At 39.8% G+C, this 21,589-nt stretch overlaps 1 protein-coding gene across 1 annotated transcript in view; it reads right to left on the reverse strand.

The window, feature by feature from the left end:
• Positions 1 to 21,589, reverse strand: part of SYNE1 (spectrin repeat containing nuclear envelope protein 1) — a 483,717-nt gene that overhangs the window by 61,361 nt on the left and 400,767 nt on the right. The window contains exons 116-124 of the mRNA XM_077812159.1: positions 20,296 to 20,429; positions 19,923 to 20,127; positions 16,351 to 16,533; positions 14,597 to 14,743; positions 13,012 to 13,166; positions 7,310 to 7,457; positions 5,504 to 5,598; positions 4,874 to 5,108; positions 3,797 to 3,991 (exon numbers count right to left, since the gene is read on the reverse strand). Of these exons, the coding sequence (XP_077668285.1) occupies positions 3,797 to 3,991; positions 4,874 to 5,108; positions 5,504 to 5,598; positions 7,310 to 7,457; positions 13,012 to 13,166; positions 14,597 to 14,743; positions 16,351 to 16,533; positions 19,923 to 20,127; positions 20,296 to 20,429 (1,497 nt within the window). The remainder of the gene's footprint in view (positions 1 to 3,796; positions 3,992 to 4,873; positions 5,109 to 5,503; positions 5,599 to 7,309; positions 7,458 to 13,011; positions 13,167 to 14,596; positions 14,744 to 16,350; positions 16,534 to 19,922; positions 20,128 to 20,295; positions 20,430 to 21,589) is intronic.

The following is a 21,589-nucleotide window of genomic DNA, read 5'->3' on the forward strand; positions in this document are numbered from 1 at the left end:
CCCATAAGCCCTTTTTATATAATATTCAAGTCTCAGAGTCTGGATGGCATGCACCAGTAGAGCATATTGTCTATTGGGCTGTGCTCCAGTGCTAGCAGCAGGCAAAACTAAACCCCTTCTATTACCACAGAGTCCTCAAGGTCTGATTTTGACCTTGCAATGTTGCTTCTCTCTGCCAAAAAGGGTTCCATGAGTCCCCTTAGGAATGATTGCATTAGGCAACCCATTGTACTTTGAAGAAGTAATCCCATTCAGCCTACTAAAATCCTAGTAGACAACAGCTGACATACATAAATACTGCAGAAATTGACCAGACTAAAGAACTCAGAGGAGTACAGCTATAAGTTTCTTTTGCAGAATGTCAGTTGTATGATACTAGAGAGGCCAGGATTTAGCTTCACAAATTCCTTCTTATGATAGCAGATAAAAGTGAAAAAAACCCCAAAACAGTTAAGTATACAGAGAAGACCCCAGCTGATTTCTCCCTTGAAGTGGTATGATTCCATTTCTGTACAATTTTTTGGGGTGCGAGTTTCAGCATAAGAAAGAGTTCTGCTGTCACATTAGCTTTCAAAAATAATAAAAAAAGACTTTGCAGTCATAGACTATAAGTTTCCTTCCAATTAAAGATTTTCGACCATCTTCAGATGATGTAGTAAGCAGAAGGAAAGCAAATGCATCATTCCAACAAAAAGCACAGACTCAGTTAACATTTCAGTGTCAGGGCTATTTCTAAATATCACATAATTAATAAACTAGATACATGCTCTGTAAAGTTGCATGTGCAAGTTGTCGAATGCATTAGACCTTGCTGTTTTCAACAGTGAAATGCATGAAAAAGAAAGCCTTCCGAGTTCATGTTGATGGATTTTACTTACAGTGCCACTTGTTTATAGCTGTTTAGCCAAAATTTCTCACAAGTGGCATAAGTTACCATGCATGTATTTTTACTGGAGTTTTTGATGCACACTTTTAACTACCTAAAGATTCAAGTTCTGAAATGTAAGGCACCACTCATCTTTAATAAGAACTTCCATTGCCACTGCTGACATTTCTGTTGTCTTAATGAGGTCATAACTATGGTGGATAAAAATCAATGATTTTTGTATTCAAATTAATTTTTTATTTAAATCATAGTAAGTTTTTCTTTTTAAAAATGAACCGGTTTAAAATGAAATCTGAATTTAATACAAAATATGTGAAGGCCTATACTTATCATAATCTCTTAAAACATTTAAATAAAAAAAATGTTTTGTATGTTTAATTAAATCCCAGTTACCATCCTAATGCAGACTGACACAAAACATGAGCAAAAGTTAATTATATAGTTAATAAGCAATATATCATTCAGTATTTTCGTACATACTAAAATATACAGAAGATGTGTGTATGTTCTGGTCTCCTGAGGTGTCCAAATGCTCTATACTGTCTGACCATCCATGTGAGCTCCCTAGCCTAACAGGAAGGCATCTGAAATTATTGTATCATCAGGTGTGGGGGATGCTAGAAGATGACAGGGATAGTGGCCTAATCCATGAGGGAAGCATTAGAAGGGATATATTTTGATTTTAATAAGACTTTTGACAGTCCCACATCACATTCTCATAAACAAACTAAGGAAATGCAGTCTAGATGAATTTACTATAAGGTGGGTGCACGACTGGTTGAAAGACAATACTCATCAATGGTTCATGGTCAAACTTGGAGGATGTACCTAGTGAGGTCCCACAGGGGTTGTTAGGATATAGATATTCAGACCTGTCCGCAAAGGCTTGTACTTTAAGAATTTAGGTGTATTCTTATCACTTGGCTAGTTATAGAGGTATAAAAGAAAGAATCAAAATCACTGTCTGCTGGTGTAAGGGCCTTCTCTTACCGTGACATCTGAGGCCCTGTTCTTAGGTTAAGGCCTTTGGCTAAGCAACAGAGGCAGCCATAAGCTGGGAAGCGAACGGTCACATCCTCACATTCCAAACTAGTCACACTGAAATAAGGTGCTATTGGGCTGTTAGGAATACAATCCTGTCCTGATAGTGCCTATCACCTGCAGAGAAAGGGAAGTGCCTAGAAAATTTAAAAGGAAACTTAGTTTGATAGCATCCTGTCTGGCAAGAACTCACTTATCAATAGCTGGGATGTGAAATCCTCATTTCTGTATTGTTTTGTCATTATAGTTCCCACTTTGCTATTGTTTGTCTGTATAATCTCTGTCTGGTTCTGTGATTGTTTCTGTCTGCTGTATAATTAATTTTGCTAGGTGTAAACTAATTAAGGTGGTGGGATATAATTGGTTACATAATCATGTTAGGATTGGTTAGTTAAATTTCAGGAACATGATTGGTTAAAGTATAGCAAAGCAGAACTCAAGTTTTACTATATAGTCTGCAGTCAATCAGGAAGTAGGGGTGTGGGGGTGGGCATGCAGGTGGGGGAAATGGGAACAGAGAATGGGGGTAAGGAAATTGGAATCATGTTTTGCTAAAAAGGGGAAATGAGAACAGGGAATGGGGTGGGGAAATTGGAATCATGTTTTGCTAAGGGCAGGAATGGGAACAGGGACACAGGTGTAAGGCTCTGTGGTGTCAGAGCTGGGAAGGAGGATACTAAGGAAGGAAACCGGAATCATGTTTGCTGGAAGTTCACCCCAATAAACATCGAATTGTTTGCACCTTTGGACTTCAGGTATTGTTGCTCTCTGTTCATGCGAGAAGGACCAGGGAGGTAAGTGGGTGAAGGAATAAGCCCCCTAACAGGGGTCAGTCTTGGGTCTAGTACTACTCAGTATTTTCATTAATGACTTGGTTAATGGATTGGAGAGCATGCTTATAAAATTTGGGGTTAACACCAAGCTGGGAGGAGATGCAAACACTTTGGGAGACAGGTCCAGATTTCAAAATGACCTTCACAAACTGGAAAACAGGTCAGAATGCAACAAAATGAATTTAAAGAAAGACAAGTGCAAAGTTTTTAACTTAGGAAGGAAAAATCACATGCACAACTACAAAATGGGGAATAACTGGGTAGGTTGTAGTACTGCTGAAAAAAGATCTGGGCGTTATAGTGGATCACAGATTGAATGAGAGTCAACAATGAGCTTCAGTTGCAAAAATATTTCATCATCATCCATGGGAATTTAATGACATGCCCCATTTCCATTCATAAAATAGATGCAAGAGATGTGGCTAAATTCCAGTCTATCAAGTTGAGTGCTTACATTGGGTTTAGCATGCATTTTGGAGATTGCTTAAATTAAAACATGTTTTAATGGTCTCTCCTCCAAGATCTAAGAAATTTGTCTTAAACAACGAGTAGTCAAGATGCTGGAGAGAAAACTAGATGACTTGGTGGCTAGGTAAGTCCATACACTGGCATTTGAGTTGAAAGGGGAGATTTGCAATATTTGTAATACAATGTATATGAGGAATGACTAATCATAATGTTGCAAAATAAAATGCACATTCTTTCTGCAATGTTCACTAAAAGTATCAGTATAAAACTTAATACATATATAGACCTTTACACATCAGTGCTGCGCAAACACTAACTAGTAAATATTCACAATAGTCACATGAGAGGGAAGTATTATAACTCCTCTTTTATAGATGCGGAAAATGAGGCAGTGTAGTTAAATGACTTGCCCATGTTTATACAGTGAGCGAGTGGCAAAGCAAGATTTAATACACAGGAATTCCTGATGGCAAGGCCTGTGATCATTCCTCTTAATTACACTTCTTCACTATGCCATAACAATTAGTGTGTGTGGTTTTGTGCCTACTCATACAGCACGTGCACTTACTTTCAGAAGGAAGGTGAGCTGTTTCTTCTGTTGCTCAAGACGAACGGTGGCTAATTTCCAGCGCTCCTGAATTTCCGTGAGTTCTGTCTGCAGGGCTGTTTCCGCTCCACTGTCAGCAGAGAGCAGCAGCTGCTTCCCAGCTTCCACAGTTAAAATGTAGCTCCCTTGTTGCCGCAGGAGAACTTTTTCCCTAAGCTGCAAAGAGCCAATGATCTGTTAGCCTCTTGTTTTTAATCCTAGTGAGTTGTGATGTGTTAGTGTCCCTACAGCCAACATCGGTAAAATACATTTTTCTTTGCTACATGAGGGACCGTAGCTTAGATACAGTGGGTTGCTACCCAAATGCATAAAGCTACCATTTCACAGTTCAATCAGTAGGTCACTAGACAGAAGGTTTTGTCTCTTCATCCCCAGTGCATAAAGAGATTTTGAGGGTGGCGGGGATGAGAAAACTTACTTTCCCTCCCCCCCACCTCCACCTGAGTAATTCAGAAACTCTGCAAGGGAGAAGCTCCTCTCTTCTGACTTCTCCTGTGAAGAGCAAGCAGGCATGCAATGTGCATCAGCACTGCTATTTTCAGCCCTGCAAATTCCAAGCTAATAAGTGGATTTGTCTGACTTTGCACAAAGATGGACAGCATGAGAGATCAAGGCCTTCTAAACATTATCTTAAGTTCTGGTGTGTCTTTAAGACCAAAGACTAATTAAAACAAACATATAGGAGCACATACAACCTTCACTGGGAGGTCAGGTGTGAATCAAGGAAATAAACAGGTGACTGGGTGAAAGGAAATCCTCAGCTGTTGCTTACATAGTCTTTGTTAAACACTATGTCACTGGGATTTTTTTAGATCTATAAATCCAGCTTTCCTTCTTTCTGAGGTATGCTACTAAGTCTATTCTCTACTCTGAAAAATGACTATGTCCAATATTGCTCTTGCTGGACTCCACTGACCTTTGACTATTGTAATTAATTCGATTCTAGCACACTTTTAAGATAAACAAAACCTCTTTCAACTAAACATTAAAGCATATGAGAAAAGGACTATAAAACTGTTTTTCACATATTGGCCATACCTGCGCTTCATCCAGCAGGGCTCTGGCTTGCTGCAGTGGAATAGGAACACCACCCAGTCCACTCACTGGCTGATAGGACACTTCCACCAGCCATTTGCGTAGTTTCTCTGCCATCTCTCTGTAACGCTGCCATTGGTGGATCTGGCTGTCAATAATTCCCCTCCTCTGCTGTGCCCTGCGAATCACTCCTTGCCATTGATTACTGAGCAGTGTCAGTTTCAGATTAAACTCATCCCTATTTGAGAACAAACAAACAATACCCTGAGTAAGAATTGTATCCTTGATCCATTTCTTTAGTAAATGAAAAGCTGAAAAATGTATGTTTTCGGACAGCTATCTATAAAGTCCTAGTAGAAAGGGATGCACTACTCTTTCATACGGCCACTAACATTCAACTGGGATCTAAAACTACCACTTTTCAGGACAATAGCCAATCGGTACCTTGGCTGCTTTACTTACATCTTCTGCGACTTCCACCTACCCTCTGCCTGTTTGGCTTTATATGATGTTCTCCTCAATGTCGGCACCATATTCCTTCTTTTCTGTTTGGCAATTACCTAGCACATAGCATGTGTTACCACACATAAATAAATAAACAAACAAACAAACAACAAGCACACTAGTGTCTACCTGTCATCCACCTGTCCTTGCTCTAGTAGGTGTTGCCCATCAATGATGATCGAATGTAAAATCTGCTGGCGACTGAACATCTCTGCCTGGAACAGCTATTATAAAAGAGACAGAAGTGGTTTCAAAGCAAAGGTCTCAAAGGATTTCACTTCTTCTGCCATCACTGGCAAAAATTTCACTTCTCATTTAATTTACTCAAGGCTGAATCATGGTCCAGGTGAGCTCAATGGGAGTTTTGGTATCAACTTCAATGAGAATGGGATTAAGCCCTCAGTCTTGGGGAGGAGGAGGGAGGAGTAATTATTCTTCCCAGGAATGGAATTTTTTACTGTACATAAAAGCTAAACAAATTCAACAGAACCTAGGCATCCTTTGGAGATAATACTGTGATTGACAGCATGTTTTAAACACAAGGTGTATGAGGAATTTAGAATCTTGTGGTTCAGGAGTATTTGTGCACTTCTCATTTTCTGAAATGTTTTTAAATATAAATATGTTATAGTTCTTTGCTTTGTGAAGTCAGGTATCTGCATGCAGAATTTTTGAACCAAAACCTTGTACAAACTTAACAACATTGTAAGACAATTTTACATTGCTCATAAACCCTCTTTGACAGAGGTGCATAGCTGCATGGTGACATTGAAAATGTATTAGCTACTTTTTTAGTTTTATACTAATCAGATTAAAAATTTGGATTTTTTTAAAGTTTTTAGTAGAAATACTGGGCCAGATCTTCAGCTGGAGTGAATCACCATAACTCTGCTTAAGTCAATGGAGTTGTGCAGATTTACACCAGCTGAGCATATGGTCCATTGTGTGATTATTTAAAAATATATTTTTCAGGACTCAACGAGAAAAAAAGACAATGCTCAAGCGATTTAGGAGCCAAAATCCCATTTTCAAAAGTGACTTAGGCACTTACAAACCCTAAGTCTTAATCAAAGTCAATAGGATTTGGATCCCTAAATACCTAAGTTACTATTGAAAATTTGTTTAGGCTCCTAAGTCACTTAGTTCCAGATTTTAAAAGGTATTTAAGTGCCTACTTCTCATGGGAGTTAGGTGCCTAAATATCTTCAAAAATCTGGGCCTTAGATCCTTTTGAATTTTTTTACCCAATATATCTTACAACTTTTCAGTAGAGAAGAATGGTGCTTTCTGATATCTTTGCAGAATTTTTCTGACAGTATTGTTGGGGATGTATAGGAATCTGAGGTAGAGAATGTTTTATGTTAAAACACTTATACGCACACACGCACACTGTTTGTATGTTTAATCCATGTAAAAAACTAGTATCAATTTTGTTACAGGTATGTATGTGGAATAGAAAGGACTTTTATCACCTAATCATCTTGTTATTGCCAAAACAGGGCTGTGGGCCTGAGAATTTCAGAAAAGCAACTAAGAAACTAGTAGTTAATACATTTACAGAAGTTCCCATCATCTCAGTCTCAGCCCAGGAAGCTAATTGGGTAGGACAGGGGGATGAGGATGGAAAAGGGGAGCAATGGGAGCTAAGAGCGTGTTGGGAGATTAAAGGACTGGGAATTGATGCAGCAAACACTGCAGATGAGGATAATGGGATGTCAAATGGAAGACACAACCCTGTGAAATTACAGGATGATTGAAAACTTGATTTTTATACACAGAAAATATATATGGGCCACAGATTGCACATCACTGGTCTATATTTTTATATATTCACATGCTTAAATTATTAAGGTACAATATTCTCAGTGAGGATATAACAGAGGTAGCTTATTTCAGGATACAGTCTCTCCATGAAGTCTGTTTGTTATAACTTGCCTCGTGTGCCCTCTGTTGCTCCAACAAGCTCTGGTAGTTTCCTGAAATCTCTGCAGCCAGTTTCTGCTCAGTCTGAACCAGAAATTCCATCCAACTCTCACATTTCTCCAGAAAGGTCTGGTGTTGCAGCAAGAAAGACTGCAGCTTACTAAAAGGATGAAAGGTCAATTCATTAATGCCTCCAACTCACACAAAATAAAATGACAATGGTTTTCCAGGGAGCCATTACAATTCTGGCTGCAATAGCTTTTCCATCACAAACCTACACACTGCCTTATCCTAGGAGGCTGTTTGATCCTCCCACCCTTTTCGCCCATTTGTTTAGTCTACATGTAAACAAAAACAGTATCATTTAAAACGTTAACTTGTGTTCATAAACAAATAATCACCATAACTTTTCTTTTGGTAGAATTCCCTTTGCCTCTTAGCTCAATATATAGAGGCCCAAGCTCATTATAACTTTATAACAATGCCTGAAGTCATGTCTACACTTAAAAGGGTTTGCCAGTAGAGATCTACCAGCAGAGCTATACCTCCCCAGTGGAGACACAGCTCACACTGGTAAAAAAAGTTCTTCTGATGATATAACTTAAACCAAGTCCCTGAATGGAATACCAAAATAGGATAACTGCATCTATACTAACGGGGCTTTTTGCCAGGAGAATTGGGTCTACACTAGGGCTTTTGCCAGCATACCTATATTGTTTAGGGGTGTGATTTTTCACTCTCCTAATCTATATAACTGCTGACAAAACTTCTGAGTGTAGACGAAACCCTAGTTGTGATCCCAAAGGAGAGTAGCATCAGTTAATACAATATTGGTAACATAAAAAGGCCTGAGCTACATTTAAGTTTTACTGGCACAGCCACATTGATTGGGGATGTGATTTTTTTTTTAAGCAACATAAATATACTGGCAAAAGCCGGGGTGTAAATGCAGTGATGCTGGAACAACTGTACTTATATCAGCATAGTTTATGCTGGTTTCAGAGAAAAGTATAAGAACTTTTATACTGATATAACTACATCCACACAAGAAACTTTTGCCAATATAGCTATACACAGGAAGACATGGGCTTTAAGAAGCCTGCTCCTAAGTGACCAGAGGAGCTAGCAAACAGGAGTGGCTATTAGGGGAGTTTTGCAAGGGAGTTTAAGATACAAGTAACATTCCTTAAACTTCTTTAAACTTAAGCCACAAAAAAAAACCCTGATAAAAACAAAACCTCAACAAAGGAACTAACTTCAGGAGTAAAAAGAGAATGCAGGCAGCGGTCCAGCAACAGAGTAGGGGCTATCTAGTTTATTGCACTCAATGCATCATTTATGATTACCTGCCCTATGGGTGGGTGGCATATGTGGGCATTGGGTGCAAATAGCTCCTAGTCCTCAGAGACCGTGGACGGGCTTTGGAGACCAGAGGGCTGAGCTGGAGGAGCTAAGGGAGACATTGGTACATAGATGAGACTTTCTGGGACACAGTAGAATGGTCCCACCCCATGTCTGACAGCTTCTGTGTTGTTGAGGATGAAAGTCTCAGGGAAGAAGAACAACCAACTGGAGCAGAGGGAAATGATCCCATAGTTGGGACCCTCCTTCCAGATGATGTTACTGTATCCTCTCACACTGAGGATACCTCTCTGGGGGAAGGAACTCCAGTTATTAGGAAGAGACAGGTATTAGTAATAGGCGATTCGATCATTAGAAACATAGATAGCTGGGTCTGCGATGACTTGAGACATCTAGATAGATTTAAGTGTAGTGCTGGGGAGGAGCAGGTGCTCATGATACATGTAGATAAGAATGACATAGGGAAGGATAGGAGAGAGGTCCTGGAGGCAAAATGTAGGCTGCTAGGTAACAGATTGAAGTCCAGAACCTCCATGGTAGCATTCCCTGAAATACTTCCAGTTCCACGTGCAGGGCCAGTTAGACAGGCAGAACTGCAGGGTCTCAATGCGTGGATGAGATGATGATGTAGGGAGGAAGGGTTTAGATGTATTAGGAACTGGAGAAACTTTTGGGAATGGGGGAGCCTATACAGGAAGGATGGGCTCCACCTAAACCAAAATGGAACCAGATTGCTGGTACTTAAAATTAAAAAGGCTGTATAGGAGTTTTTAAACTAAGGGCTGGGGGAAAGCCAAAAGGTGTGGAGGAGCATGTGATTCGGACAGAGACATCCTTTAGGGGAGGATCTACTAATGGAGATTCTCTAGGGCCTAGTAAGGAGGAGAGGATGGAAGATGATAAAATACAGGTAGGATCTGAATAGAAATAGTCAAATGAAAAAAAGTCCCATTCCATTACATTATGTAAGAGCAGACAACTAAAAAGTAACAAGTTTTTAAAGTACTTATATATAAATATTCTATAAGTCTAAATAATAAGATGGGTGAACTAGAGTGCCTCGTATTAAATGAGGATATTGATATAATAGGCAACACAGAAACTTGGTGGAATGAGGATAATCAGTAGGACACAGTAATACCAGGGTACAAAATATATCGGAAGGACAGAACAGGTAGTGCTGGTGGGAGAGTGGCACTATATGTGAAAGAAAGCATAGAATGAAATGAAGTAAAAATCTTAAATGAACCAAACTGTACCACAGAATCTCTACGGATAGTAATTCCATGCTCGAATAATATAGCAGTAGGGACATACTACCGACCGCCTGACCAGGATGGTGATAGTGACTGTGAAATGCTCAGGGAGATTAGAGAAGCTATTAAAATAAAAAACTCAATAATAATGGGGGATTTCAACTGTCCCCATATTGACTGGGTACATGTCACCTCAGGATGGGATGCAGAGATAAAGTTTCTTGACACCTTAAATGACTGCTTCTTGGAGCAGCTAGTCCTGGAACCCACAAGAGGAGAGGCAATTCTTGATTTAGTCCTAAGTGGGAGCACAGGGTCAGGTCCAAGAGGTGAATATAGCTGGACCCTTTGGTAATAGTGACCAAAATATAGTTAAATTTAACATCCCTGTGGTGGGGAAAACACCACAGCGGCCCAACTCTGTAGCATTTAATTTCAGAAATGGGAACTACACAAAAATGAAGTTAATTAAACTAAAATTAAAAGGTACAGCTCCAAAAGTAAAAACCCTGCAAGCTGCATGAAAACTTTTTAAAGACACCATAATAGAGGCTCAACTTAAATGTATACCCCAAATTAAAAAACATAGAAGAGAACCAAAAAAGAGCCACCATGGTTAACAACAAAGTAAAAGAAGCAGTGAGAGGCAAAAAGGCATCCTTTAAAAAGTGGAAGTTAAATCCTAGTGAGGAAAATAGAAAGGAGCATAAACTCTGGCAAATGAAGTGTATAAATATAATTAGGAAAGCCAAAAAGGAATTTGAAGAACAGCTAGCCAAAGACTCAAAAAGTAATAGTAAATTTTTTTAAAGTACATCAGAAGCAGGAAGCCTGCTAAACAACCATTGGGGCAACTGGACGATTGAGATGCTAAAGGAGTACTCAAGGATGATAAGAAAAGGAGTACTTGTGGTACCTTAGAGACTAATCAATTTATTTGAGCATAAGCTTTCGTGAGCTACAGCTCACTTCATCGGAAGCTTATGCTCAAATAAATTGGTTACTCTCTAAGGTGCCACAAGTACTTCTTTTCTTTTTGCGAATACAGACTAACACGGCTATTACTCTGAAGGATGATAAGGCCATTGTGGAGAAATTAAATGAATTCTTTGCATCGGTCTTCATGGTTGAGAATGTGAGGGAGATTCCCAAACCCGAGCCATTCTTTTTAGGTGACAAATCTGAGGAACTGTCCCAGATTGAGGTGTCATTAGAGGAGGTTTTGGAACAAACTGATAAACTAAACAGTAATAAGTCACCAGTACCAGATGGTATTCATCCAAGAGTTCTGAAGGAACTCAAATGTGAAATTGCAGAACTACTAACTGTAGTCTGTAACCTATCATCTAAATCTGCTTCTGTACCAAATGACTGGAGGATAGCTAATGTGATGCCAATTTTTAAAAAGGAATCCAGAGGTGACCCCAGCATTTACAGGCCAGTAAGCCTGACTCAGTACTAGACAAACTGGTTGAAACTATAGTAAAGAACAGAATTGTCAGACACATCGATTAACATAATTTGTTGGGGAATAGTCAACATGGTTTTTGTAAAGGGAAATCATGCCTCAGCAATCTACTAGAATTCTTTGAGGGGGTCAACAAGCACATGGACAAAGGGGATCCAGTGGATATTGTGTATTTAGATTTTCAGAAAGCCTTTGACAAGTCCCTCATCAAAGGCTATTAAACAAAGTAAGCTGTCATAGGCTAAGAGGGAAAGTCCTCTCATGGACTGGTAACTGGTTAAAAGATAGGAAACAAGGGGTAGGAATAAATGGTCAGTTTTCAGAATGGAGAGAGGTAAATAGTGGTGTCCCCCAGGGATCAGTTCTATTCAACATATTCATAAATTATCTGGAAAAAGGAGTAAACAGTGAGGTGGCAAAATTTGCAGATGATACAAAACTACTCAAGATAGTTAAGTCCCAGGCAGACTGCGAAGAGCTACAAAAGGATCTCTCAAAACTGGCTGACAGGGCAACAAAATGGAAGATGAAATTCAATGTTGATAATGCAAAGTAATGCACATTGGAAAACATAATCCCGACTACATATAAAATGACAGGGTCTAAATTAGCTGTTACCACTCAAAAGAGAGATCTTGGAGTTATTGTGGATGGTTCTCTGAAAACATCCAGTCAATGTGCAGTGGCAGTCAAAAACAAACAGAATGTTGGGAATCATTAAGAAAAGGATAGATAATAAGACAGAAAATATCATATTGCCTGTATGTAAATCCATGGTCCACCCACATCTTGAATATTGCATGCAGATGTGGTTGCCCCATCTCAAAAAAGAGCAACAAAAATTATTAGGGGTATTGACAAAAAGAAAAGGAGTACTTGTGGCACCTTAGAGACTAACCAATTTATTTGAGCATAAGCTTTCGTGAGCAACAGCTCACTTCATCAGATGCATTGAGCGTCTGCCATATCAGGAGATATTAATAACACTGGGACTTTTCATCTTGGAAAAGAGGTGACTAAGGGGGGATATGATAGAGGTCTATAAAATCATGATTGATGTGGAGAAAGTAAATAGGGAAGTGTTATTTATTCCTTCATATAATACAAGAACTAGGGTCATGAAATGAAACTAATAGGCAGCAGGTTTAAAAACAAACAAAAGGAAGTATTTTTTCACACAATGCACAGTCAACCCTGTGGAATTCCTTGCCAAAGGATGTTGTGAAGGCCAAGACTATAACAGGGTTCAAAAAAGAACTAGATAAATTCATGGAGGATAGATCCATCAATGGCTATTAGCCAGGATGGGCAGGGATGGTGTCCCTAGTCTCTGTTTGCCAGAAGCTGGGAATGGGTGACAGGGCTGGATCACTTGGTGATTACCTGTTCTGTTCATTCTCTCTTGGGCACCTGGCATTGGCCACTGTCCGAAGACAGGATACTGGGCTAGATGGACCTCTGGTCTGATCCAGTATGGTCGTTCTTATGTTCTTACTGGTTTTGCTACACCAGCAAAATTCACATAGTGCAGGCAAAGCCAAAGTTTCACATGCCATGCATTAAACTGCCTTTTACAGCTCAGAATGACTAGCACAGAGTAATATACATGTCCTTTTAGCTGACCCAACCTGAATCTTTCTGTCGTCTGAGATGAGATCATGCACCACCGCCTGTTCAGATTCTGCATCCGTTTGATTTCTTTATCATTCAGGGGTAGCCTGTAACCCAGCTCGTTCAGACGGTCCAAGTCTGGTGCCATGCTACTGAACTTTAACATCTGGTTCTGGAACAAGTGACAAAGAATATATGTAGCTATAGATAGAGAAATTCAGTAATTATCTTATTGAAATCTGAAAATTATGGGAAAGCTCCCAGCTGACAAATTTGGGATGGCTTGGATTGCCACCTTGTGGTAAGTGTTCTCCATTGTCAGGCAAGACACCTTTTCATGATCCTAGATCCTTGCAAAAGTAGGCATCTCTTCAAAGATAGTGCACTTAGCCTGTGAGAAGAAATGTCTTCTGCTGATCAGTACATCCAGCAATTAAGACATAGTGGAGAGAGGTTCTGTAGCTATTTCTGGTGGAAGGATAACAGCAGGGCTAAAATGGAGGAAATACTGGGTTTGCAGGGGAGGAGGAGTGTCATCAACTTTCTTTCAGGGATTTGTCCCTCACAGAAGTAAAAAGACATGAACAAGTGACCATATATATATAGTATAATACACATACACATTCACTTTAATTATTAAGATATTCAAAAATGAGTATATGAGAGAAATAACTTAATTCAGGGTACAGAAAATACCACTCCATAAAGTTCATTTGACTTAACTTGCCACTTGTGCAGATGTTAAGATAAATTTTAAAATGTGTAATACTTTCTAGAGTTGGTAACAGACCAAAAATCTGGATGTGCACACTCCTAAACTCGGGGAAGTTTGGATCTGGTCCTGAATTTCCAACAGAGTATTCTGGGAATCCTCTGTAGAGTAAGCAGATTATCTATTAAGTTTCAAAGTGTGGTCATTCTCATGGGATCAGACTGTTAAACTCTGCACCATATTCAGGGATCATTGATGCATCTTGCATCTCTGTTGAAATGTTATATTTAGGCATTTATTTTCTTTCCTGATAGTATCCAGATATGAGAGGAGATGAGATACAGCACATAATATCCAGTTAGCTGTCCAAACGTTTGAAGGTTCAGTTTAGGGAAGCAGCCAAAGGTCTGGCTGTCCAAATCAATCTTATATGAACCTCTTGTATCTACAAAGCTTATGTGAACAGTCTTCCTGCTTCCAGGTAGGCCAGAAATAAAAGAATTTATTTTGTGGTACTTTATCTTTTCTACTTTCTGTGCCAGGCTCAGGAATTACAGAGGTTCAGGAATATGAAGAGAACAGAGACGAAAGAAAATACACAAACTTTTCTGAACTTCTAAAACTGTTCAATTCAAGTTTGGAATGATGTTTTGGTACTTATTTTATTCCAACCCAGTTTGCCCATCCAAATCCTTCTTACACTGAGGCACAAGGCAGGCAGTTAAGGATAGAATGCCAGAATTAACTTTTGGTTTTCTGTCTTTAGTGTGTGTATGTAAGGTCTTTAATGATAAGTGAATGCATATGTGGATTTTGTGCATATGCTATACTATACATGGATCACGCTGACCTCACAATTTCATGTCATACTGTCTATATTTGCCACTCACTTTGAGTTCTTCCATCCTATTCTGGATTGTAGAGAGGTCGGAAGAATGACTGGGGTCTTGTCCTTTCAACATTTCTTCAGCTTCTGTTATCCAGGCCTCCAGTCCTTCTAGGCTCTTAGCAAATGTCTCATAGTCTAGCACTCCAGTCTTAGGCACAAAAGAAAGTCCACAATTTAAAAGCTTAACATGAGGTCACATAATATTCATGTTCTTGCTCTGCTCCTCACTGCCCTTTCAGTCATTCTGATGCTCCAACTCCTATAACAGCAATTCTCACTGGTAGCAATGTGACTGCTTCTCCATAGTAGAACCAATATTTTTTGATTACAGAGGCAGTGGTACTGCCTCCATAGTAAAGGCTGTATTTGTTTTGAAAGTGAGGTTATAATTCTTTTGCTAGGCATGAAAACAAGAGTTGATTGTAATTTACACCATTTAGTCTTTAAAGCACCAATTCAGCAAAGTACTTAGCACAGGCTTAACTTCAAGCACATGCACAATGAAGTCAACGGGATGAATAGAGGGCAACAGTAAACCTTTACTTTTCAAGAAAGTTGCAAGTAAATCAGTTCTGTTAGGAGTTCAAAGGAATTAACAATGATGTTTTTCAAAAAATTAGGGCTGGTTTCTAAAGCTTTGGAGATCCTTTACCATATAAATAGCTTTGTTGTAACATTTGAAACTCTGCATAAATGTAATTCTAAATAAAATCTCACACACATAGTAATTTAAAAAGAAAAATTCAACCCCCAAAATTCTTAGCTTTATCTTAATTTTAAGGTTTCAGGACTGAATGCTAAAACTGGAATGTTATTATTTTTAAAATAGTTAAGGTGTCTTGAGATAATTAAACTTCTCCCTTTATAAAACTGAATTGTCTGCTTAAGTAATACCGTTAATAAAAATCAATAGTAGTCACAGTTAAATTCTAGATTGCTATAAAAGCCTCTTTCTTTTTACTCTCTTATAAAATGGCATGCATGTTTGTTATTTTGTAGGTTTAACAAACCAAACTGGCAGTCTTATGAGCACTTTCTACAGCGCACAGCCATCTGGATCTAAGCTACTTCCCTGTACTTTTCCCATGCGTGTGTACTTGTGCTGCACCGCTGTTGTGCTTTAAATCAGGAGAACTGGACATTTCCCATGCCATTGGCAACTGATCTACGATCACAGTTTCTTTACTGACTCCTGTACATATTTAACGTGGGATTTTCAAAAGCATTCAGCATTGGCCCTTTCCCACTGAAGTAAATGGTAACACTCTCACTGACTTCAGTGGGAGAAGCGCTAGATTAACGATGAATGCTTTTAAAAATCCAACCCTGGTTTCTCTACATGTTTACTGACTGTGAGGGACTCCTTGATATTTCCTAGCCCCTTATAGCTAAGTAGCAGCTGTGGATCAGGAGGGTTAGCTCTATACAGTGACTGACTGTCATGTCCACAGTTACTACGGGGTTTCTAGCTTCCCATGATAAATTTCTGCCCCTCTTGCAAGGTTTGTTGTCCCTTTTTCAGCACTGAGATTCACCTTCCTAGTTTCCTACTATAGGTTTGGGCATGCTAGTTGAATTCTCCCACATTTAGTTGTGTACTACACATACTACATGGATCTCTAGGGAATACACATGTGCAGATAATGCACCTTTCATGGGGTGTAATTTTCTGTGCAACTTTTGCTAGCTTAGTGTACACTTTTTCAGGTAGAATGGAATGATCAGGCGCAATGAATATAAGCAAGCTTTTCATACCTGAAGTATAGCCTTTTGCCTGATGAGAGCCTGCTCTAAGGCTGACAAGTTTTGGCTCAGGGAGAGTTGATCAGACTGAATAGCTGCTGCTGCAGACGTCTCCACTTGTTGCTTAAGCTGCTCTCCAAGTTCATGGAGAACAAACAGGGAATCCTGCACTGTCCCCAGGCATTTCAATAGATCCTGTAGTGAATAAAAGCTTAAAAATCACTCTGCTTCAAAACAATCTCAACTGAGCTCTTGGGGTTCTCAAAATTTGCCATGTAACTCATGAAAAAAAGGATTACATTTAAACATAGGTACTATTACATTCCACAAGAAAAGCCTTTAGTAACTCTTGATTGACCTCTGTAGCATGGAAAAGAACATATGTTTCAGTACATATATTCAAAGGATTGGAAAAGGAGTAACCGATGAGCTATTTACATGCAAATTTTGAGCACTGACCAGAAACACATGTGGAAAGCATCCATGTGCATCAGTTGATATGATGTCATTTCTAGCAGCGAAAATACCTCACCTTGGATCAGTATGTTCAGCTTTGACTGGAAACACCCTCTCTTTAACTTAACTAACCTAGCAGGAAGATTTTTTAAATCCATTTTTTTTATGCTTAGTCTTCATGGCAAAAGCATGCCAAATGAGCACAGGAGGAAACAATCCTACTTTGGCATTTCTGGTTGTGAACCCAAGTGCCTGCAAAACCCACGAATGCAATTTTAGGTAGCAATTTTTTAATCTGTTTTGATAGCTTACACTAAACAGAATGAAAATGGCGAGGACCTATGTCACAGGGTGGCTTGTCTAGCTCTCTGTGCCAGAATAAGTGAACATAAGAGCAGCCATAGTGGGTAAGACCAAAAGTCCATCTAGCTCAATAGCCTGTCTTCCGACAGCGGTCAATGTCAGATGCTCCCCAGGGAATGAACAGAACAGGTAATCATCAAGTGATCCATCCCCTGTCGCTCATTCCCAGCTTCTGGCAAACAAAGTCTAGGGACACCGTCCCTGCCCATCCTGACTAATAGCCATTGATGGACCTATCCTCCATGATTTTATCTCGTTCTTTTTTGAACCCTGTTATAGTCTTGGCCTTCACATCCTGTGGTAAAGAATTCCACAGGTTGACTATGTGTTGTGTGAAAAAATACTTCCTTTTGTTTGTTTAAAACCTGTTGCCTATTAATTTCATTTGGTGACCCCAAGTTTTTGTATTATGAGAAGGAGTAAATAGCACTTCCTTATATACTTTCACCATACCAGTCATGATTTTACAGACCTCAATCATATTAGTCGTCTCTTTTCCAAGCTGAAAAGTCCTAGTCTTATTAATCTCTCCTCATACAGAGGCCATTCCGTATCCCTAATCATTTTTGTTGCCCTTTTCTGAACCTTTTCCAATTCCAATATATCTTTTTTCAGATGGGGCGACCACATCTGCATGCAGTATTCAAATGTGAGCGTACCATGGATTTATATAGAGGCAGTATGATATTTTCAGTCTTATCATCTATCCCTTTCTTAATGATTCCCAACATTCTGTTCACTTTTTTGACTGCCGCTGCACATTGAGTGGATGTTTTCAGAGAACAATCCACAATGACTCCAAGATCTCTTTCTTGAGTGGTAACAGCTAATATAGACCACATCATTTTGTATGTATAGTTGGGGTTATGTTTTCCAATGTGCATTACTTTGCATTTATCAACATTGAATTTCATCTTACATTTTGTTGCCCAGTCAGCCAGCTTTGTGAGATCCTTTTGTAGTTCTTCTGCCTGGGACTTAACTATCTTGAGTAGTTTTGTATCGTCTGCAAATTTTGCCACCTCGATGTTTACCTCTTTTTCCAGATCATTACGAATAGGACTGGGCCCAGTACAGGTCCCTGGGGAACACCATTTACCTCTTTCCATTCTTAAAATGACCATTTATTCCTATCCATTGTTTCCTATCTTTTAACCAGTTACCAATCCATGAGAGGACCCTCACTTTTATCCCATGACTGCTTACTTTGCTTAACAGCCTTTGGTGAGGGACCTTGTCAAAAGCTTTCTGAAAATCTAAAGCTAGCAGTTTGGCCAATTAAGAGGGCCAATCAGTACCTGGGGCTATAAAGAATGGGAAGAATCAGAGAGGTTCCCTCAGTAAGTGAGTGAGGGTTGTCTTAGAGCTGGGTCATTCAGGAAAAGGGCAGGTGAGACCTATCAGATACCAGGTGGATGGCACAAGGTCCCAGAAGGAAGCTGTGGGAGGTTCCTGGGGAAAGCTGAAGGCAGGATAGCAGAAGAGGGATTTGCTGGGTGGCATCCCCAAGCCAGAGAGCTGATGGCAGGTGATCAGTGGAGGGGCTTACTTGCTGACAACTCCACACTAGAGAGGTGGGTCCAGGGAAGGATACTCCCCTGGTGAGGATGATCTCCCAGCAGAACAGCTGTGGTGTTTCCTGCTGGGAAGAGCAGGGTTGCACTCTAGTTGATAAGGCTGGGGTGGCTGTCCTGGCGGAGGAGCCTACATGTGGCAAACGGCACCAGACTGTGGTAAGGAAGGACTGCCCAAGGAGAGGGCGGGAGGGGGGTGCCTGCTGGGAAGAGCAGGGCTTTAAAGACTCTATCCAGCAGATGTGGGAGATGGACTATGTTTGGGACTTCTGTTGCAGATTCAGTGAGCTATGTTTTGGTAATAACCAGGTCTAAGAAGGGATATTATTAAAGCTGGAGAGCCTGAAGTGGAGTGACTGAGGTCTCTGAAAGAGTGAACTGAAGCTGACGTGCCTGTTGTGCCGGTACCTGATGCTGAGGGTGCTCCAGGAAACCTCTGTGACAACCTGCCTATCAAAGGCAGTGGTATAATGGGCTATCGTAACTCATAAATGAAGAAAGACATTTGTCCAAGTCTAGGAGGTAAATTGTACCTTTGCCATGAGATGTGGGTAAACTGGTGAAAGGGCAGAATCTTGAGATTTCAACAGAGTGCATGGTGTCCTTTCACAGTGAAAGAGAGGTGGGAAAAGATTTTGAACTTATCTCTTCTGTTCTGCCTGATGTATTTTCCAGTCTAGAGTATGTAGGCAAAATCATAGCAGCTGACCTTGCAATCCTCTCTCACGTGAGCACTCCCACTGAAATCAATGGGAATATTTGCCCAAGTAACTGTGACTTGGATAAGGAAAGACCAAAGGATTGGACCCAAAGATAGGTGCACACAGTAATTCAATTAATCTGTCTTTAGCATGGGCCTAGACCATACACAAAAATGTCTGAACTAACATTTAGGATGAGGAATGAAGTTTGTGTGAGAAAATCCGAGGAACCCAGGAGGACTCAGTACCCTGAATTCCTGATTCAGGAAGGTGAAAGCCCCTTTGACCTTGTCCCATGGTAGAATCTGGGAAGGAAAGGCAAAGCCCACAGTTTAATGCCTGAAGGATTGTTTAGTGAAGAGAAAATATCTCCCCTACATAAAAATCTCAAACTATTTTGATTAGCCGGGATAAACAGTTTAGTATAGGAAATCCTGTTGTGATATTAGCCCATGCGATTGTGATAAAGCAGTGAGTTTACTGAACGTACATTGCAATCCTGAATCCAAGTAGTGACTTCTTCATCAGCTATGTCCTTGTTAGTGGCTGTCTTCAACAGCTCATTGGTTTGGTCCTCATGCTGCTGGACTGAGGAGGAGCACTGGCTGTAACAGTCTTTGTACTTCTGCCAGAGCTGAAGCAGGGCCTTACTGGAGTGTAGCTGCTCTGCAATCTCTTCCAGAAGGTTATTCCATCTGGCAGATATATCAAATGGATATGTCAAAGCATGTGAATTAATAGAGCTATACAGAAGAAGGCCTAAAGTAGCAATTATATACTGTTCATAGACAAAGAATTACACCTCTGTTTGCTCTGACAAGTAGACAATTTAACAAAGTTCAACACAAAAGCAGGCTTTGTACCTCACATTGACTTCTTTCAGAGTGTCGGAAAGTGCTTCAGTGACTGGTGGGTGACACTCTTTCAATAACTGGTTGGTCACTGAACCAAACTTCCGTAAGCTGTTCTCTTGTTTCTCCAACTCATCCTGCAGGCTCTGTAGAGAGAGAAAAAAGAAAAAAACATTGAGATCTACTCCATCCTGTAGAATATAAATTATTTTAATCTCACCATAAAAGTGCATTGAGTCATATGGCTTCATGAAATCAAGTTACATTTCTTATTTTTATCCCTACAGTAATTCAAATCATACTTAAATATATGTTTAAAGAAACATTATTGAGTTAAACTTGGCTCAAAATCTATGTTTTATAAAAGTTACATTTTTACCAAATCCATATACCTAAATGTAAAAACCTTTCAACAAAACAAGTTGGTTTTAAACAAATATTCACATGCAGTGCTTGCAACCAAAAGACTGCACTATATGCTAGTGTATCAGAAATAAAAAGCAAAACTGACTGGAGGCTAACTACTGAAGAAACAATATTAAAATTGACTAGCCTATTTTCCACAGTCCAAGCGAGAGGAATGCACAAAAGCAAACTAACAGCACAAGTAGGGAAAAGTAAACCTTATTTTTAAAATTCTTTCGCTTATTAATCTAGGATGTTCTTAGCAACACAAGGAAGTATGTTTTCAAAAGTATTGTTAACCTATTTATTTACATTGAGCAGAAGTTTAAACAAGTGCGGAATTCAAATCATTGCCAGGGGATCTCAAACTTTTTAAACAATGTGACCATGAGATGCTCTCTTTGTTAAGAGACTTCCCAACACATCCTTTGACTCACGAACAGCTACAATAATTGCTTAAGGCTAGATCATGAGTTAACAATCTACCCTCAGCAATGGATAGTGCAGCCTGGGAAGGAACTTGTGACTAAGAGGAGATCTACAGGAACATTTAGAGCAATCTGGGGTGTAAGTCTATCCCACACCAGTATTCCACAGATTAACTCTTCACATGGACCCCGCTGACACACACTAACAGTCCATTTGTGTGCTTTGATCTACCCTGCTTTGAAATGGGAGTAGATGAAAGTGCACTAAGGAACTGTTAGTGCATGGCAGCAGGGTCCACATGGAGAGTTAGTCTGCAACAGGCTAGTGAAGGATAGATTCACACCCCACCTTGCTGCAAACTAAATGTTCGCGTTGACAAGTCTTAAGGGTCTGTCTACCCTGCAATCACAGCTGTGACTGCAGCACATGTAGGCATAATTGAGCTAACTTTGTTCTAGCTAGCTTGCTAAAA

This window comes from Eretmochelys imbricata, chromosome 3 (genome assembly GCF_965152235.1).
Source record: "Eretmochelys imbricata isolate rEreImb1 chromosome 3, rEreImb1.hap1, whole genome shotgun sequence".
Lineage (NCBI taxonomy): Eukaryota > Metazoa > Chordata > Testudines > Cheloniidae > Eretmochelys > Eretmochelys imbricata.